Raw genomic sequence first — 13741 nt, forward strand, 5'->3', positions numbered from 1 at the left:
GGTGTGTAATGTAAACAGAGTAGTCGAGGCGTCGGCGCCGGACCGGATGTATGCGTATGTCGATTTGCAGAAATACGGAGGCGGCCACTTAGAAAATACTTGAGACCTTTTTACAAAGAGACTCCTTGAGTGCTAAACCGAGCCTCCAAGGTGACTGGCTGAGATGTGTTTTTGCGGCAGCGTATGTCCATCAAGTTGCGTTCGGAAGCGCTTCTCGAAATGCGTGGTCTGTTTTGACAAGGGGCATTATCCTAAACCTGGTCTTTGAGACAAAAAAAAAGAGATGCTGTTTTCCAGTCCCGGCGAAGAAGAAAAAAAAAGAATGTCGAGTTGCAGAGCAGCCGAGGCGTCGGCGGCGAACCTGTTGTATATGTATCTACGTATGTATGTATGTATGTATGTATGTATGTATGTATGTATGTATTCACGTCATAGGGCACATCCACGTAATTGAGGCTTTCCTGTACCCTGGAGTCGTTAATATAAACCAGACGATCAGTTGGGTCGGCATACATACACAGACACACACATGCACCCACATGCACACATTATATCAACAAAATACCGAACACATTAGGAATCAAACAGCAAGTACCGAATTGGTATCAGTATGGTATCGGTATACCGAAAAGTTGTATCCGAGGACATCTCTACTGCAGAGTAGCCGAGGCGTCGGCGGCGGACCTGGTGCATGTGCGTGCCGAGGCGTCGGCGGCGGACCTGATGCATGTGCGTGCCGAGGCGTCGGCGGCGGACCTGATGCATGTGCGTGCCGAGGCGTCGGCGGCGGACCTGATGTATGTGCGTGCCGAGGCGTCGGCGGCGGACCTGATGCATGTGCATGAGTATGTATGTGCGTGAGTTGCAGAGTAGCCGAGGCGTCGGCAGCGGGCTTGATGTATGTGCAGTGCGGAGTAGCCGGGGCGTCGGACGCATTGCAGTTGCAGAGTAGCCGAGGGGTCGGCGGCGGACCTGATGTGTGTGCATGAGTTGTAGGGTGGCCGGAACCAGGTGTTTTGTGTGTATCGCGTCGCAGGTTGGGGTGCCGCGTTGCACGACCCTTCAAAGCGTGCCTACCAGGCTCCCCGGTTTCCTTTACGATTGTGTGTGCGCTTAATATGCCTCTGAATAGATGCGCGTCAGTCGCCGGGGAACCATCCTCATGGTGGCGCCGCGTCAGTCGCCGGGCAACCATCCTCGTGGTGTCGCCGCCAAGGAACCGCACTCCGCTGTACGTACCCCCGAGCCGTGCTCGATACGCCTCACCTGCCGTGCCGGCGTTAGTGTGCCTGACCATAGAATCCTTGCAGCCGTTGGTACTCCCCACAGCTTCCCTGGCTCCCTTCTCGCTCGCTCTCCGCTCCACTCGCCGGCGGCCATGTCGGCGTTAAGGAGTGCGTGATCGGATAATCCTCGTAGCCGTTGGCACTCCGCACGGATTCCTTAGCTCACTTCTCGCCCACTCTCTGCTCCACTCGCCGTCCGTCGCAGTCGACGACTGCCGTTCGCGCCTCTCGGCTCTGCTGCCAGCGGCGCGCCCGTTCCTACACTCCCCTTCGCACCACCCCTAGTCAGGGTCTGCCCCGCGTCTGTCGGCGGGGTGATTTATCTGTCTCCGACCCCCGTCTCCCTTTGCTCCGGTCACGTTCAGTGGCGCCCGGGCAGGGTCCTAACCTTCCATAGCCGCGTCGCCGCTACGAGTTGAGTGGGTGTTTCGGGTTGGGCTTCTGACACCAGCCCAATTATGCTTCGAGCAAACCATACTCGTATGACGTTTTATTCAGACTTCTGTTGACATCTGGCAATATTGGACCCTCGCTCGACTTCATATAAATCCAGTACGGCACCGACGGTTAGAATAATATCAGATTGCCTGTCGCCTACTTGTTCATGGTCTTGGACAGAAAGCCAACGAACTCAGCGGTCGTGATCGCGAACACCTGCTGGACCGGAAGCGGAGCTCGGCCCCGATGATAATATCCAGGCAATCGATCGGGTTTTCTAGTTTTCATGTCGAGCCATTCATGTTCAGGTGCCACCCGGTTCATACATCGGTTATATCTCACTCCCGTCGTGATGATGCTGGGAACGTTCCAACTGGGATACACAGCTCACAGCTGATTGCGAGGGTGGTATTCCCGAAGGTGGTATTAACCATATACCAAAGTCTAGCCGACGTGCCTCCCCCATCCAATTAAGGCCGAAAGCCTTGCATTGCGGCTGTCCTCTGGAAGATCCTGATTGTTGCTCACTGCTCAGTAATATAGCCGGCGGCGGCTCGTTCCCTCCATCGCCGCGCCGCGTGAGATCCTGCACAGGTGGCAGGTGTGTCACACACACGTTTTGTTTAGATGATGTCGCTGCTGCGTGACTGACTCCAAGAGCTGATCAGGACTTTCGAGTGTCTATGAAGATATGTGACACGGTCTTGGCGTCTGGCGCGTATCCGGTCTTGTCTCGTCTGGTCTCTTATCGTTTCTCCTTTCCTTTTCATCTCTTCCATCTCTCATCCCATGACTGTCCCCACTAGTTTCATTCCTTCTCGTCCATCCTACCCCAGCCCGTCTACTGTCTTTCTGATGTCCCTCCTCATGGTGTGGTGGACCCCTCCCCAGTCGATCGGTTCGCTGTTCCGACATCTGTGCGGGAGTTCTACACATTGCCGCGGGTTTGTCCTCTGCAGACCGCCGTGACCGACCGGGCCGGTGGTTACACGGTAACGGGGTACGGTGGAGTGGTCGGAACACCACTGCCGAGCGAACGGTATGCTGGTCCCAAGTCCCGGTGGAATACCCGCAATGGCTCCGGTCAGGTGTGTAGCCTGGGATAACCCACTGATGTCTGAGAGCCGAGGTGTTTGACAACTATAGGCCTCTGCCAGCCCTCCATCAGTGTAATAGATCGCTTTACACATGAGTGCCTATACGTCCAAAGCTGGTAAAACCACTCTATGCTGAAAACATTTAAATGCACCAGCTCACCAAGCCACTGAGCAAGGCATTTATTAATTACTGGCACCAAACCCTCGCCTCGGGACTGGGCGTGTTGATCATTGTAAAAGGGAGTGTTTGCGTGAGTGTCGGTCGATATGTGAGTCAGCTGGCGTCCTGCGCTGATGAGATGCTCTCAGACACCTGTCTGCCAGCCGTCCGACAGCGGGATGTCGGCTCTCTGTGAGCCGTCAGAGCCACGCCCCAGCTCCCGGGGCTACTGATAATACAGAGGGAAGGGAGGGTCCGGCGGCAGCGGGCAGCTCACAGCAGGGATCTGGCGGGTGAGGGTCTAATAGCGAGAAAAAGAAAACAACGTCTGGGGACTCCAACCTGTTCATCGACCCGTCGATACCACCCCGGCTTCTTTGAAATGATTGACACCTGCATGGGAAATTAAGGCGATTTCCACACAATATTTTTAAGATGTCTAAAAAAAATAAAGATCTCGTATGTGAACGTCGACATCCTCTCGGCACCCTGGTGTCGAGAGATGGATATTTTACATGGAAAACCATGTAAAATATTCACCGACCACAGACCCCCGCCACCAACTGCTTCCCACACCCACCGGCTAACCCCCCCCCCCCCCCTTCCTTCTTACCAGTACCGAGCGGCGGCTCATGGCCACCGTCGCCGTACGGCGAGTCCGTGCCGCCGCCGCCGGCTCATATTCTATGTTTATTGTCTGGAAATGCGCTTGTCACCGTGCAGGTCCGGTTCTCCGTATGCAAATGCCGCTCATTTAGATGGGCTGGAGAGATTGTGTATGCGCCACCGTCCGAAGGGGGGCATCCGGCGGAGGGGGGGGGGGCGAGGTCAGGCAGCGGGACGGTCACCCCCTGACCACCCCCCCCCCCCCTCCCCCGTCCCCCGACCATCATCCTTCTCCGCTGCTGAGCTCTCTGCTTCTCCCCCAGCGTTGCCGCTAAGCCGTCCCGACGGCCGCCCTGTTCTGCGCCGGCTCAGACCGGGTGTGGTCGCTCCCCTAGCCTAGTCTGCCCTGACCCTGACCGGGCGTATGTCACGAAAACGTCTATCAGAATCCGCCGACCCGCCTCCCCCGCACGATTGGCGATCGGCTCGGACCAGGAGCGGGCCGGCGTCGCAGCTCGCAGCGTCATGCGTCTGTTTTGGTTACCCAACTGCGGCTGTGGGGCGGCGGCAATGGTCATAGATTGAGGGTCCATGTGCTGACCGGCTGAGCCGTCTCAGCACCAGCACATGGCCGAAGGTCTTCTGGTGCAATCGGTCTCCAGCCTTGGGTCGGTAAGCCAAAGGGCTGCGTCGAGCGGGCTGACCGCTGGCGAGGCGCGGAGCCACTGACGAAACGGGCAGAGGGTCATGTATTGTGTTCGACGGGCCGATGGCGATGGACGGGAGAGGTCAGACTGCCGAGTCTACACGGGAGATGGATATCTGTGATCAGCGCATAGACGGCAGAGCTTAGCTGCGAACTGCGAAATGCGAAAGGTGTCGTAAGGCGCTGTTGCCGAGGCGCTGCGGAGCTGCTACAGCTTTAGCTGAGTTCGGAGAGTCAAGAGGCTGACTCATGCCTGGTACTCTGAGCAAAGGAAATGAACCAAGTATAGGGCGCATGTCTAACAGGCTATCACGACTCTCAAGCCTTAGAGGGTGTACTTTCTGAAGTCTGAACCAATGCTGGGACTTTTCTCCCCACGTCCACCCCAGCTGCCGCGGCACGTTGCCCATGTGTCTGAGCCACTCCAGCCGCTGGAGAACGGGTGGCCGCGTGTCGCCGTTTCAGAGTTAGCCGCGGGGTCACAGGAGGCCGTGTGTTACTGATTCATGTCAGATTCGAGTTCTCCCTGCGGTAATTGGCCGCCCCAACACACTGCGATGGCACGATACCGAGCGACACACGCTCCATGCTGTGTCGAAACTAGACTGTGACCTGACCTCGGGGGCGGCGCTAACAGGCACCCCGCTCAGCGGCTGACCTCGGGGTCAAATGAGGGGTGGGGCTGACCCTGACCTGTGCCCCGGGGCCTGCGGTGGGCGGGAGGAGGGATGAGGTCGCCGGGGATTCCCCAATCAGTAGCCAGAGGAGTGATAAACTCGCACCTGAGCGGTGCATTGGTCATCGAAGGGTGCCCGGAGTCTGGCAGAGGGCACTCCCTGCCCGACGCGCGGCGGTCACTCGGCGGAATGTGTCGGCAATCGTCGCGAGTGCCTGGCGCCAATCGTAAATTGGCGTTAACGGCCGGCGAGACGGGTCGGTGAATAGCTCTGAGAGGGGGAGGGGAGGTGGCCGCACCCAGTTCTGCGGACCGGGCTGCCGCCACTGCCAGCTCGCCGCCGCGGGGGGGGGGGAGAGGTGTGGCCGCGGTGACAGCTGGGGAGGGTAGGGCTAATGAGCGGTGAGTGAGGATCCGCAGAGGGCAGCCGAGGGTTAATGGGTCTAGGCAGGGCTGACGGACGGCTGATATACGGTACCAAAGCACATAAGACACAACGGACGAAGTGTTCGGGGGTAGTTCGTCTTCAACCAGACCAATGTCATCCCCTGATTCCTAGCATCTTTCCTGCTCTGCAAAATTCTGATTATATCAAAAGGACCAAACTATATAGAAACGTTTTCCAGTGGATCTAGCCTCTCGGCTATCTCTAAGACCTGCCACCAAGTCTCGCTGTGTGCCAGGATCCTGGGCCTCTCAGTTGGGTGTGACCCTTTCTGAGCCGTATCGACATCTGGCAGGTGACTTATGATAACCCGGACATACCTACCACGCAGTACGCACGGGCTACCGTACCCTCTCAGTCGACCTAACCTGGGTGCGGCGGGGTGACCGGGTACGTCGTCGCAGACCAGGGCACGGCTGAATGGACAGGTGGTTTGGTTGGAGGAGTGGCGCGTCGGTTGACAGATAAGGTCGATGTGATGATCAAATTGCGCAGTGAGTTGATTTGACTGTCATTAAGAGATTATAATCGAAAGAGCACTCTGATTTTGCGATGCATCGGTGACGCGGTGACGAAATGCATGTGTGTAGTGTCCACCGCCGTCTCCGGATTCCGATGTATTCTCACAAACTCGCGGTGCAAAACACTAAGGCACTGCCGTGCTGTGCGGCCGGGCGGAGCCTCTCGACTGCTGGCTCTGACTGGAGCCGAGCAGGGTGCGGCCGCCTCACACTCGTATTACCGGGGGCCCGATGCCGAGCCTCGGACACCCGATGCACTAGGTACTCGATACACTACACATTCCCCCCTCTCGCAAAAAAAAGGAACAGCATCACTGCGACACGTAGTAGTCCGGTCGTCTACAGACACGGTCGCTTCGCCTGGGACGCTGCACGCTCACATCGGCGGCGTCCGGCGACGGCTCGCAAGCTGTCTCGGTCGACGGGCGAGAAGCAGCGGCGAGCGAGGTCAGCGGGCCAGCGGCGTCGGCCTCGGAAGTCGTGGCGGTCGACGTGGTCTCGCCGGGCCCAGCGGGGGGAGATGCGGAGGGAGACGCCGGCGCGTATGGGAGACGGGCCAGATGGGCGGCGTTCCAGGTCCGGCCGTCAGCCAGACGGTACGTTGCGGGACCGACGCGCCCAGTGACTCGCACCGGAGACGTGAACCGACAGGACGTCTTCGAGCGGTGTCCCTGCCGTCTCACGCAGACGTAGTCGCCCTCAGTGATGCGCGGCGTCGTCACGCCACGGCGGCGGTCGTAGGACCTCTTGTTGGACTGCTGTCGGCGTCGAACTCGAGACGCCACACTGTCGGCTCCTGGTGTTGACGGCTGAATGACAGGCAGGTTCAGCCTCATCTGTCGTCCATGCAGGAGCTCTGACGGTGACTTCCCAGTTGTCGTGTGTGGGGTGGCTCGATACACCGCCAGGCTCTTGCGTACCTCGTCAATGAACGCTGCTGGTGGACAGTCTGTGATCCACGACTTGAACGTTTTGTTGAAGCGCTCTACGGCGGAGTTGCCTCTAGGCCAGTAGACGGACGATTTGGTGTGCTTCACCCCTCGGGCGGCCAGATACGCAGTGAACTCCCTGCTCGTGAACTGGGGTCCATTGTCCGTCACGATCTCGTCGGGATAGCCCTCTTTGGCCCACACAGTTGACAAGAACTTGATGACGTCTTCAGTCTCAGTCGATGACGTCAGGCAGACTTCCGCCCATTTGCTTCTGTAGTCAATCAGAGTGATGGCGTAACGGGCAGTCGCTGGTGCTCCGTTGATTGGACCAACGATATCCATTCCCAGTTTCGACCAGGCGCGGTCCGGCAGGTCGACTGGCTGCATGGGCGCAGGGCGTGCGCGCTGGGAGAGGACTGCGTCGCTGTGCTGGCAGCGCTCGCAACTTCGGCACAGCTCCTCCACCTCACGGTTGATGCCGGGCCACCACGCCAGATTCCGCAGCGCCTGTTTCATGCGGACGATTCCGTCGTGCGCGCTGTGCGCTAGCTCCAGGTATCTGCGGCGGAGCTGAACGGGCACAACAACTTGTTGGGCTCCTCTCAGGATGACGTCGTCGTTGCGCACCCACAACTCGTGTCTCATCTTGAAGTACGGCTGGACTTCAACCGGGCAGGCCTTGGCGCTGCTCGGCCAGCCGCGCTTGATCTGATGACGCAGCTGCTGCAGCTCAGGATCAGCAGCTGACGCGGTGCGGACGTCTTGCTCGGTCAGCACGCTCTCTTCATCTGTCAGAAGAGCGATCACCTCTTCTTCAGCGGAGCTGTCTTCATGGAGGTCCGCTTCTTCGGCAGGAACTGGCATCCTGGAGAGGGCGTCTGCTGCAGGAGTTAGGTTCCGGCCAGGCACGTACTGGACTGTGTACGCATACGGCAGCAGGCGTGCCTGCCAGCGCGCGATCCTCGCGCCCGCTCTCCCCGAGAAGCTGGGCGAGAGCAGTGTCTGCAGCGCCGAATGATCTGTGCGGAGAGTGAACGGACGTCCCCACAGATACAGTTTCCAGTGTTCCACGGCGAGAACAGCGCTCAGTGCTTCCAGCTCAGACACTGAGTAGCGCTGCTCGGTAGGGGTGAACGCCCGAGACCAGAACGCTACGGCGTTTTCTTCTCCATCGGAGCTCAGCTGCGTGAGTACAGCTCCAGCGCCCTTGCCGCTGCCGTCGGACGTGACGAATGTAGGCAGGCTCTGGTCGAACGGCTTCAGTGTCGGGCTTGCAGCTATCTTCAGCTTGACCTCGTTGAAAGCTCGGTTCGCTGTGTCGTCCCAGACGAACTTGGTGCCCTTCTTCAGCAGCCGGTACAGTGGACGGACGGTCTCGGCGTACTCAGGGACGAATCTGAGAAACCATCCACACATCCCCAGGAACGACTTCAGCTCCTTGGCGTTCTCCGGCGGTGGTGCGTCAGTCACGGCCTTGATCTGTGACTGCAGTGGTGTGACTCCCGACGCAGACAGCGTGAAGCCACAGAAGTCGACAGCTGCTTTGCTGAACACAGACTTCTCTCTGTTGACTGTCAAGTTGGCCTCCTTCAGTCGGGCCATGACGCGCCGAAGACGGTCGTCGTGTTCTTCCTGTGACACTCCCACGACCGCGACGTCGTCCATGTAGTGAACACATCCCGGGATGCCGTCCAGCAGGTTGTCCAGCAATCTCTGGAACGCAGATCCTGCCGAGACCAGACCAAACGGAACCCTCGTGAACCGTCGTAGGCCTCGGTGAGTCAGGAACGTGGTGAGCTGACGGGAAGCAGGCTCCAGCTCCAGCTGATGGTATGCGCTCTGCAGGTCGATAACTGTGAAGATGTTGCCCTTCAGCTGGTCTTGGAGCTCCTCTGCCGTCGGCAGGGGATGAACTTCGGCGATGACCTGTCGATTCAGGTCCCTGAGATCCACGCAGATGCGCAGCTTCCCGTTCCTTTTCCTGCTGACGACCATCGGGTGAACCCAGTCGCTGACTTCGACCGGTTCGATGACTCCTTCCTCCTGGAGTCGGCGGAGCTTGTGACGCACCGGTACAGCATCAGGACGGAGAACAATCCTGTGCTGGTAGCCACGGACTGTCGTCAGTGAGCATATCTCGCCAGGGTCGGGCTGAGACGGTGGCGGTTCCGGGACTTCTGCGCTCCCAGTGACCGCCAGCTGATCGATTGCCCCACTCGCGGGGTGCAGGTTTACGTCCAACTGCTTCAGCAGGTCCAGTCCCATGACGGCTTCTTCACCGTCGGAATCTATGATGAAGAACTCTGTGTTGGCTCGCCGTCCACGGTAGGTCACCAGCGCTGGCAGCGTGCCAAGCACTTGAAGCTGGTGTCGACCAAAACCGAACAGACGAGCAGACGTTCTATTGAGATGACTGCCTTTGAAGAGACGTCTGGCGATGCCGAGTCCTAAAGCGGACACCGTGGCACCCGTGTCAACTTGCAGATTCACGGTCTGCGTGATACCTGGTACCTCCATCTGTACTTCGCACATCATCTTATCGGTATTTGGTACGGCGCAGCAGAGAACAGTCAGCTCGTGACACCTTCTGTCGTCGTTCCGTTCACCAGACCAGCAGACCACGGCAAAGTGACCCGTCCGCCCACACTGCCTGCACGTGGCCCCGGTAGCGGGACACCGACCGCGCTCATTGTGCTGGCGCCGGCCGCAGCTGGGGCACGTGTCCGGTTGCAGCTGGGCAGGTCCGGGGCGACGGTCGGCTTGCAACTGGGCAGGGGCGGGGCGGCGGTCGTCTTGCCGCCGGGCGGGTCGCCAGGGCCGGCGCCCGCGGCGCTGACGAGCGTCAGATATCTGATGCAGTGACTGCGCTCCGTCGGCGGCGGGCCGCGCCGGCCCGGCCATGGCGGTCGCCTCGCGTCGGGATCGCTCGAATGCCTCGGCGATCTCCAGAACGCGGTCCAGGGTCAGGCCCTTATCCTGCAGAAAACGCTCGCGGAGAATCGGATGCACTGTTGCTTCCACGACTTGGTCACGTATCATTGCGTCTGTCATTTGTCCAAACGAGCAGTTTACTGCCAGGCGGCGCAGCGCCGCCACGTAGTCGGCCGTCGGCTCGTGCGACTCTTGCCGTCGCTGCCGGAAGAAGAACCGCTCCGCGATCACGTTGACCTGAGGTTCATAAAACTCGGCGAGCTGCCGCTCAGCCGCATGGAACTCGTCTTCGTCTTCTCTCCTCGGCTGGACCGGTAGGGTACGGTACACCCGTTGCGCCTCGGCGCCGACACAGTGCAGAAGGAGAGCCGTCTTCCTCTCCGTGCTGTAGGCCTCACCTCTCAGGGCAGTCAGGTAGTTGTGGAAACTGAAAATCCAGTCACTCCAGGGCAGTGCTGGTTTTCCTGGTCTCGCCAGGAACGGAGTTGGCGGCGACACCCCCTCGACGTTCATCGTCGGTAGTATTCAGGATCTCATCCTCGTCGCCAGATGTAGTGTCCACCGCCGTCTCCGGATTCCGATGTATTCTCACAAACTCGCGGTGCAAAACACTAAGGCACTGCCGTGCTGTGCGGCCGGGCGGAGCCTCTCGACTGCTGGCTCTGACTGGAGCCGAGCAGGGTGCGGCCGCCTCACACTCGTATTACCGGGGGCCCGATGCCGAGCCTCGGACACCCGATGCACTAGGTACTCGATACACTACAATGTGCTTGACACAAGCCCCGGCAGACTGAAATATCTTGCATAAAACTAGAGGTTACGCCGAACGTAACCCCACTAAGTTTTCAAATCGATGTTTGTCATCTGTCCGCTCCTCCGTGTGTTTGCTGCACTCTCCGTCATTTCGTGATTTCGACATACGTACCTATTCTTCGCGCCTCCTTGAGTTTCTGTACGTTCTTTACCCCTGTGAGCCTGCTTTACCTGTTCCTCTGCGATTTAGCTGAATGTTCCCTTCTGTGACCCGTCTAACCGTCCTTGGTCCTATCCCTACCACGGCGGCTGGTGGTTGGACTACACCACAACTCTTCTCTATTTGTGGTGTTAGTGACTTAATTGGTTGGGCAGCTTCTGACTATAGAATGACCTTGGAACTGCATGGCTCCCAGACACGGAGCTCTCAGAGTTGAGACCCCAATTTGTTCGGACTCCGCCTCGCTAGGCGGAACTGGCGAGCCAAACGGTTACTGAGGCGGATACAGGGCTAAATTATGTGGGATTTTAGCTGAGTGCACTGTCCTCTCTTTGTGCTTTGAGCTAATTTATTAATGATATTTGATTTTCTAAGGTTTGTTTCACTTCCAGACCGCGAATGCTAGCACAGCATCAACGGATGTTAGTGAGCCAACGCATATCTGTTTCTTCCTGAGTTGTCTGACCAGCATTCAACTTCTCGGCCGTGTGTCTCTTAGCCGCCCGTCTGTAACCCGTCTGTTTTCTGCGTTACAGTTCGGCATGCCCTACTTCCCGATCAACTCGGACAAGGATCTCCTGGCGCTGAAGTTTTTCCTTCAGTGCGGCTACATGTAGTGCGCTGCCTGCTGCCATATCGGTGAGTACTCCGAGGCGCTCATAAGACGAGTTGACTTCTGAGGGGAGTCTGTTGGCTTGTCATGCATTCCAGCTTGGTGATCTCAATTTGTCATGCAATAAGCCTGATCGGATGATGATTATCTACGTCGCCGACCGCATCAAGCTTGGCTGATTAGCATGTCCTATCGCCGGGTAATCATCCAATCAGTGTACCGTTTTCGTGAATAAGGCTTCTGGTCTGTTCAATAATAATCCAACATTTACCGTTGTCCGTACTCCAATGTCTCCCGTCCTTAGTAACCCGACATTTACCGTTCTGACACTGTCACCTTTTGATTCTGTTTTGACAGCTGTGCCCTGTGTGTCGACAGGTATCCATGACAGTGCGGCATATCGTCTGGAGCTGTCATTGCTGTCAGGAAGCTGCCAGGTGGTCGTCGGCTGATATGAGATCACTCACCACCACTCAACTCGGCCCGAACAGACCCACACCGACAGCAGCCGTCCACCGTTCCCAGGCGTCTCTCCACCCTTCCACCACACTCCATGGACAGGCCGTGCCACCACCCCCGGGTCACCGGCCGGCCCTCCGTGCCGCCGGGACGCCGGCCGGGGTCGCCGGGTCAACTCCTCGGCAGCGCGCGCGCCGCCGCCGGGCGCTGACCTTGAACCGCTGGTGTGAACGCCGTCACATCGCGAGGTATGAGTGATGGGTGGAGCTCCCGCCGCCCCGGGCACCAGACGCGATGGTTCGCCGTGGTCTGCCGTGGTCTCGTGGTGGTCTGCGGTGGTCTGAGATGGCCCAGGGTGGTCCTAGTATGGTCTGAGACCATCCGGTCTGTCCGGGATTTGTTAGGTGTTTGATTGCCGACATGAAGAACCCAGAGTCCTTTAAGATCGCTGTACGCGGCTGGTACACGGCTGTCCTTCCCGGTAGCTGCCCGTGACATCAAATGGAGCCGTGACGTCGGCCTAAGACGTGACTTTAAGTGACGGACGTTGATGTCGGCGCGTCACAGGTCACCGGGCGGCCGGAACTGTGACAGAACAAACTGATGTTGGCGGGGAGCGGTGGCCGCCGGCCCGAGAACCTAGCGTCTGCCGCGGCCGTACTGTATTTAAGTTATTAATGAAGACCGTTCGGTTATAATTGTGATACCGTTTGTTGGCTGGCTCGTGTGACGCGCCGCGCGCCGCGTGTCGCGGACAGTGTCTGCTGTCTGTGTCTGCTGTCTGCTGTCTGTCTGGCCAGTGTTGTCTGAGGGCCGCCCGCCGCCCGTCTCTGCTCCCTGAGATTGTCGGCCGGGCTCGCGGCGCCGGAGCTCCGTGAAATACCTGGCTCTCTTCATGAATTCGTTTTTGTTGTACGCCTGTGCTCTGCCCAGGTGAAATGCTTCATGTGAATGCGGAAAGTATCGATCGATCCAGCTTGCTTTATTGCGACGTGCCAATGTTAAGGCGCATTTGTGAGCTCTTCTATGGCACACACCAGTGTGAAATCTACAACTGTCCTCCCTGGATGCTTCGTAAAGCTCAAAGTACACATAGCTCTGTATTATTCTGTAGCTACCATTGCTCCGTTTGTATATTGTGTTTGGCTCATCAGGGTTTTAACAAAGAATTTTATCTTTTTATAAGCTGGATGACGCGTCCATCCCAGATATATTACGGTAATATTGTCCCATGCTGTATTATACCCCACTGTGTGTATATGCCAAAATGAACGTGACGCTAAGCTACATCTTGTCTTTGAAGTTTTTTTTTTCGCTGGACTGGATGGCCTGCTGATTCTTTTGCGGCGACTATAAACCAACACGATGGAGTTATTTTTCCTGGGAAACTTCTCGTAATCTATCAGGTGGCTTACTTGTTGACCGGTCGGCTCTCTTTGTTGCCGTGAAAATATCGGGCCCATTCGTGGAAATTCAATCGTCACGCTAATGATAATCGCACTGATATCATCATGTCATTAATTATATCACTTGGCTATAACTTCACAACTGAGACCGTCGTCAGGTGGAACGATCAATCGGCCGCCTACATAACTGTTATGGAAATATTGACTCATATTGCTGTCGTTTCCTGGAATAGTCGACCGACATATTCAGTTATTCTTAAAAAGTCTACGACCGGAACTCCGAAAAAAGTTTAGTTGAACAAAACGATATGGTCATCAGATGACTGCTAACGGGAAGTCACGGACCTGAGCTGTAGTTGCGTCGTCCGCTGGCCGATGACATGTAGTAGCGCCTACGAAGAGCGGACCGACATATATCACATACCTACCGAAGTTGTGCGCTAGTAAATTACTCATTTTATATTACGCTACATTGCTTGTTCTGAACAGAAG

The 13741-nt window shown here is 57.4% G+C and overlaps 1 protein-coding gene across 2 annotated transcripts in view; it reads left to right on the forward strand.

The window, feature by feature from the left end:
• Positions 1–13130, forward strand: part of LOC122389321 (eyes absent homolog 2-like) — a 118467-nt gene extending 105337 nt beyond the window's left edge. For both annotated transcript variants that reach the window (XM_043381208.1, XM_043381209.1), the window contains exons 16-17: positions 11308–11410; positions 11763–13130. In XM_043381208.1, coding sequence (XP_043237143.1) covers positions 11308–11388 — 81 coding nt within the window. In that variant the 3' untranslated portion in view covers positions 11389–11410; positions 11763–13130. The remainder of the gene's footprint in view (positions 1–11307; positions 11411–11762) is intronic.
• Positions 13131–13741: the final 611 nt, after the last annotated feature.

This window comes from Amphibalanus amphitrite, unplaced genomic scaffold, assembly GCF_019059575.1.
Source record: "Amphibalanus amphitrite isolate SeventyFive unplaced genomic scaffold, NRLGWU_Aamphi_draft 000354F_arrow, whole genome shotgun sequence".
Classification (NCBI taxonomy): Eukaryota; Metazoa; Arthropoda; class Thecostraca; order Balanomorpha; family Balanidae; genus Amphibalanus; species Amphibalanus amphitrite.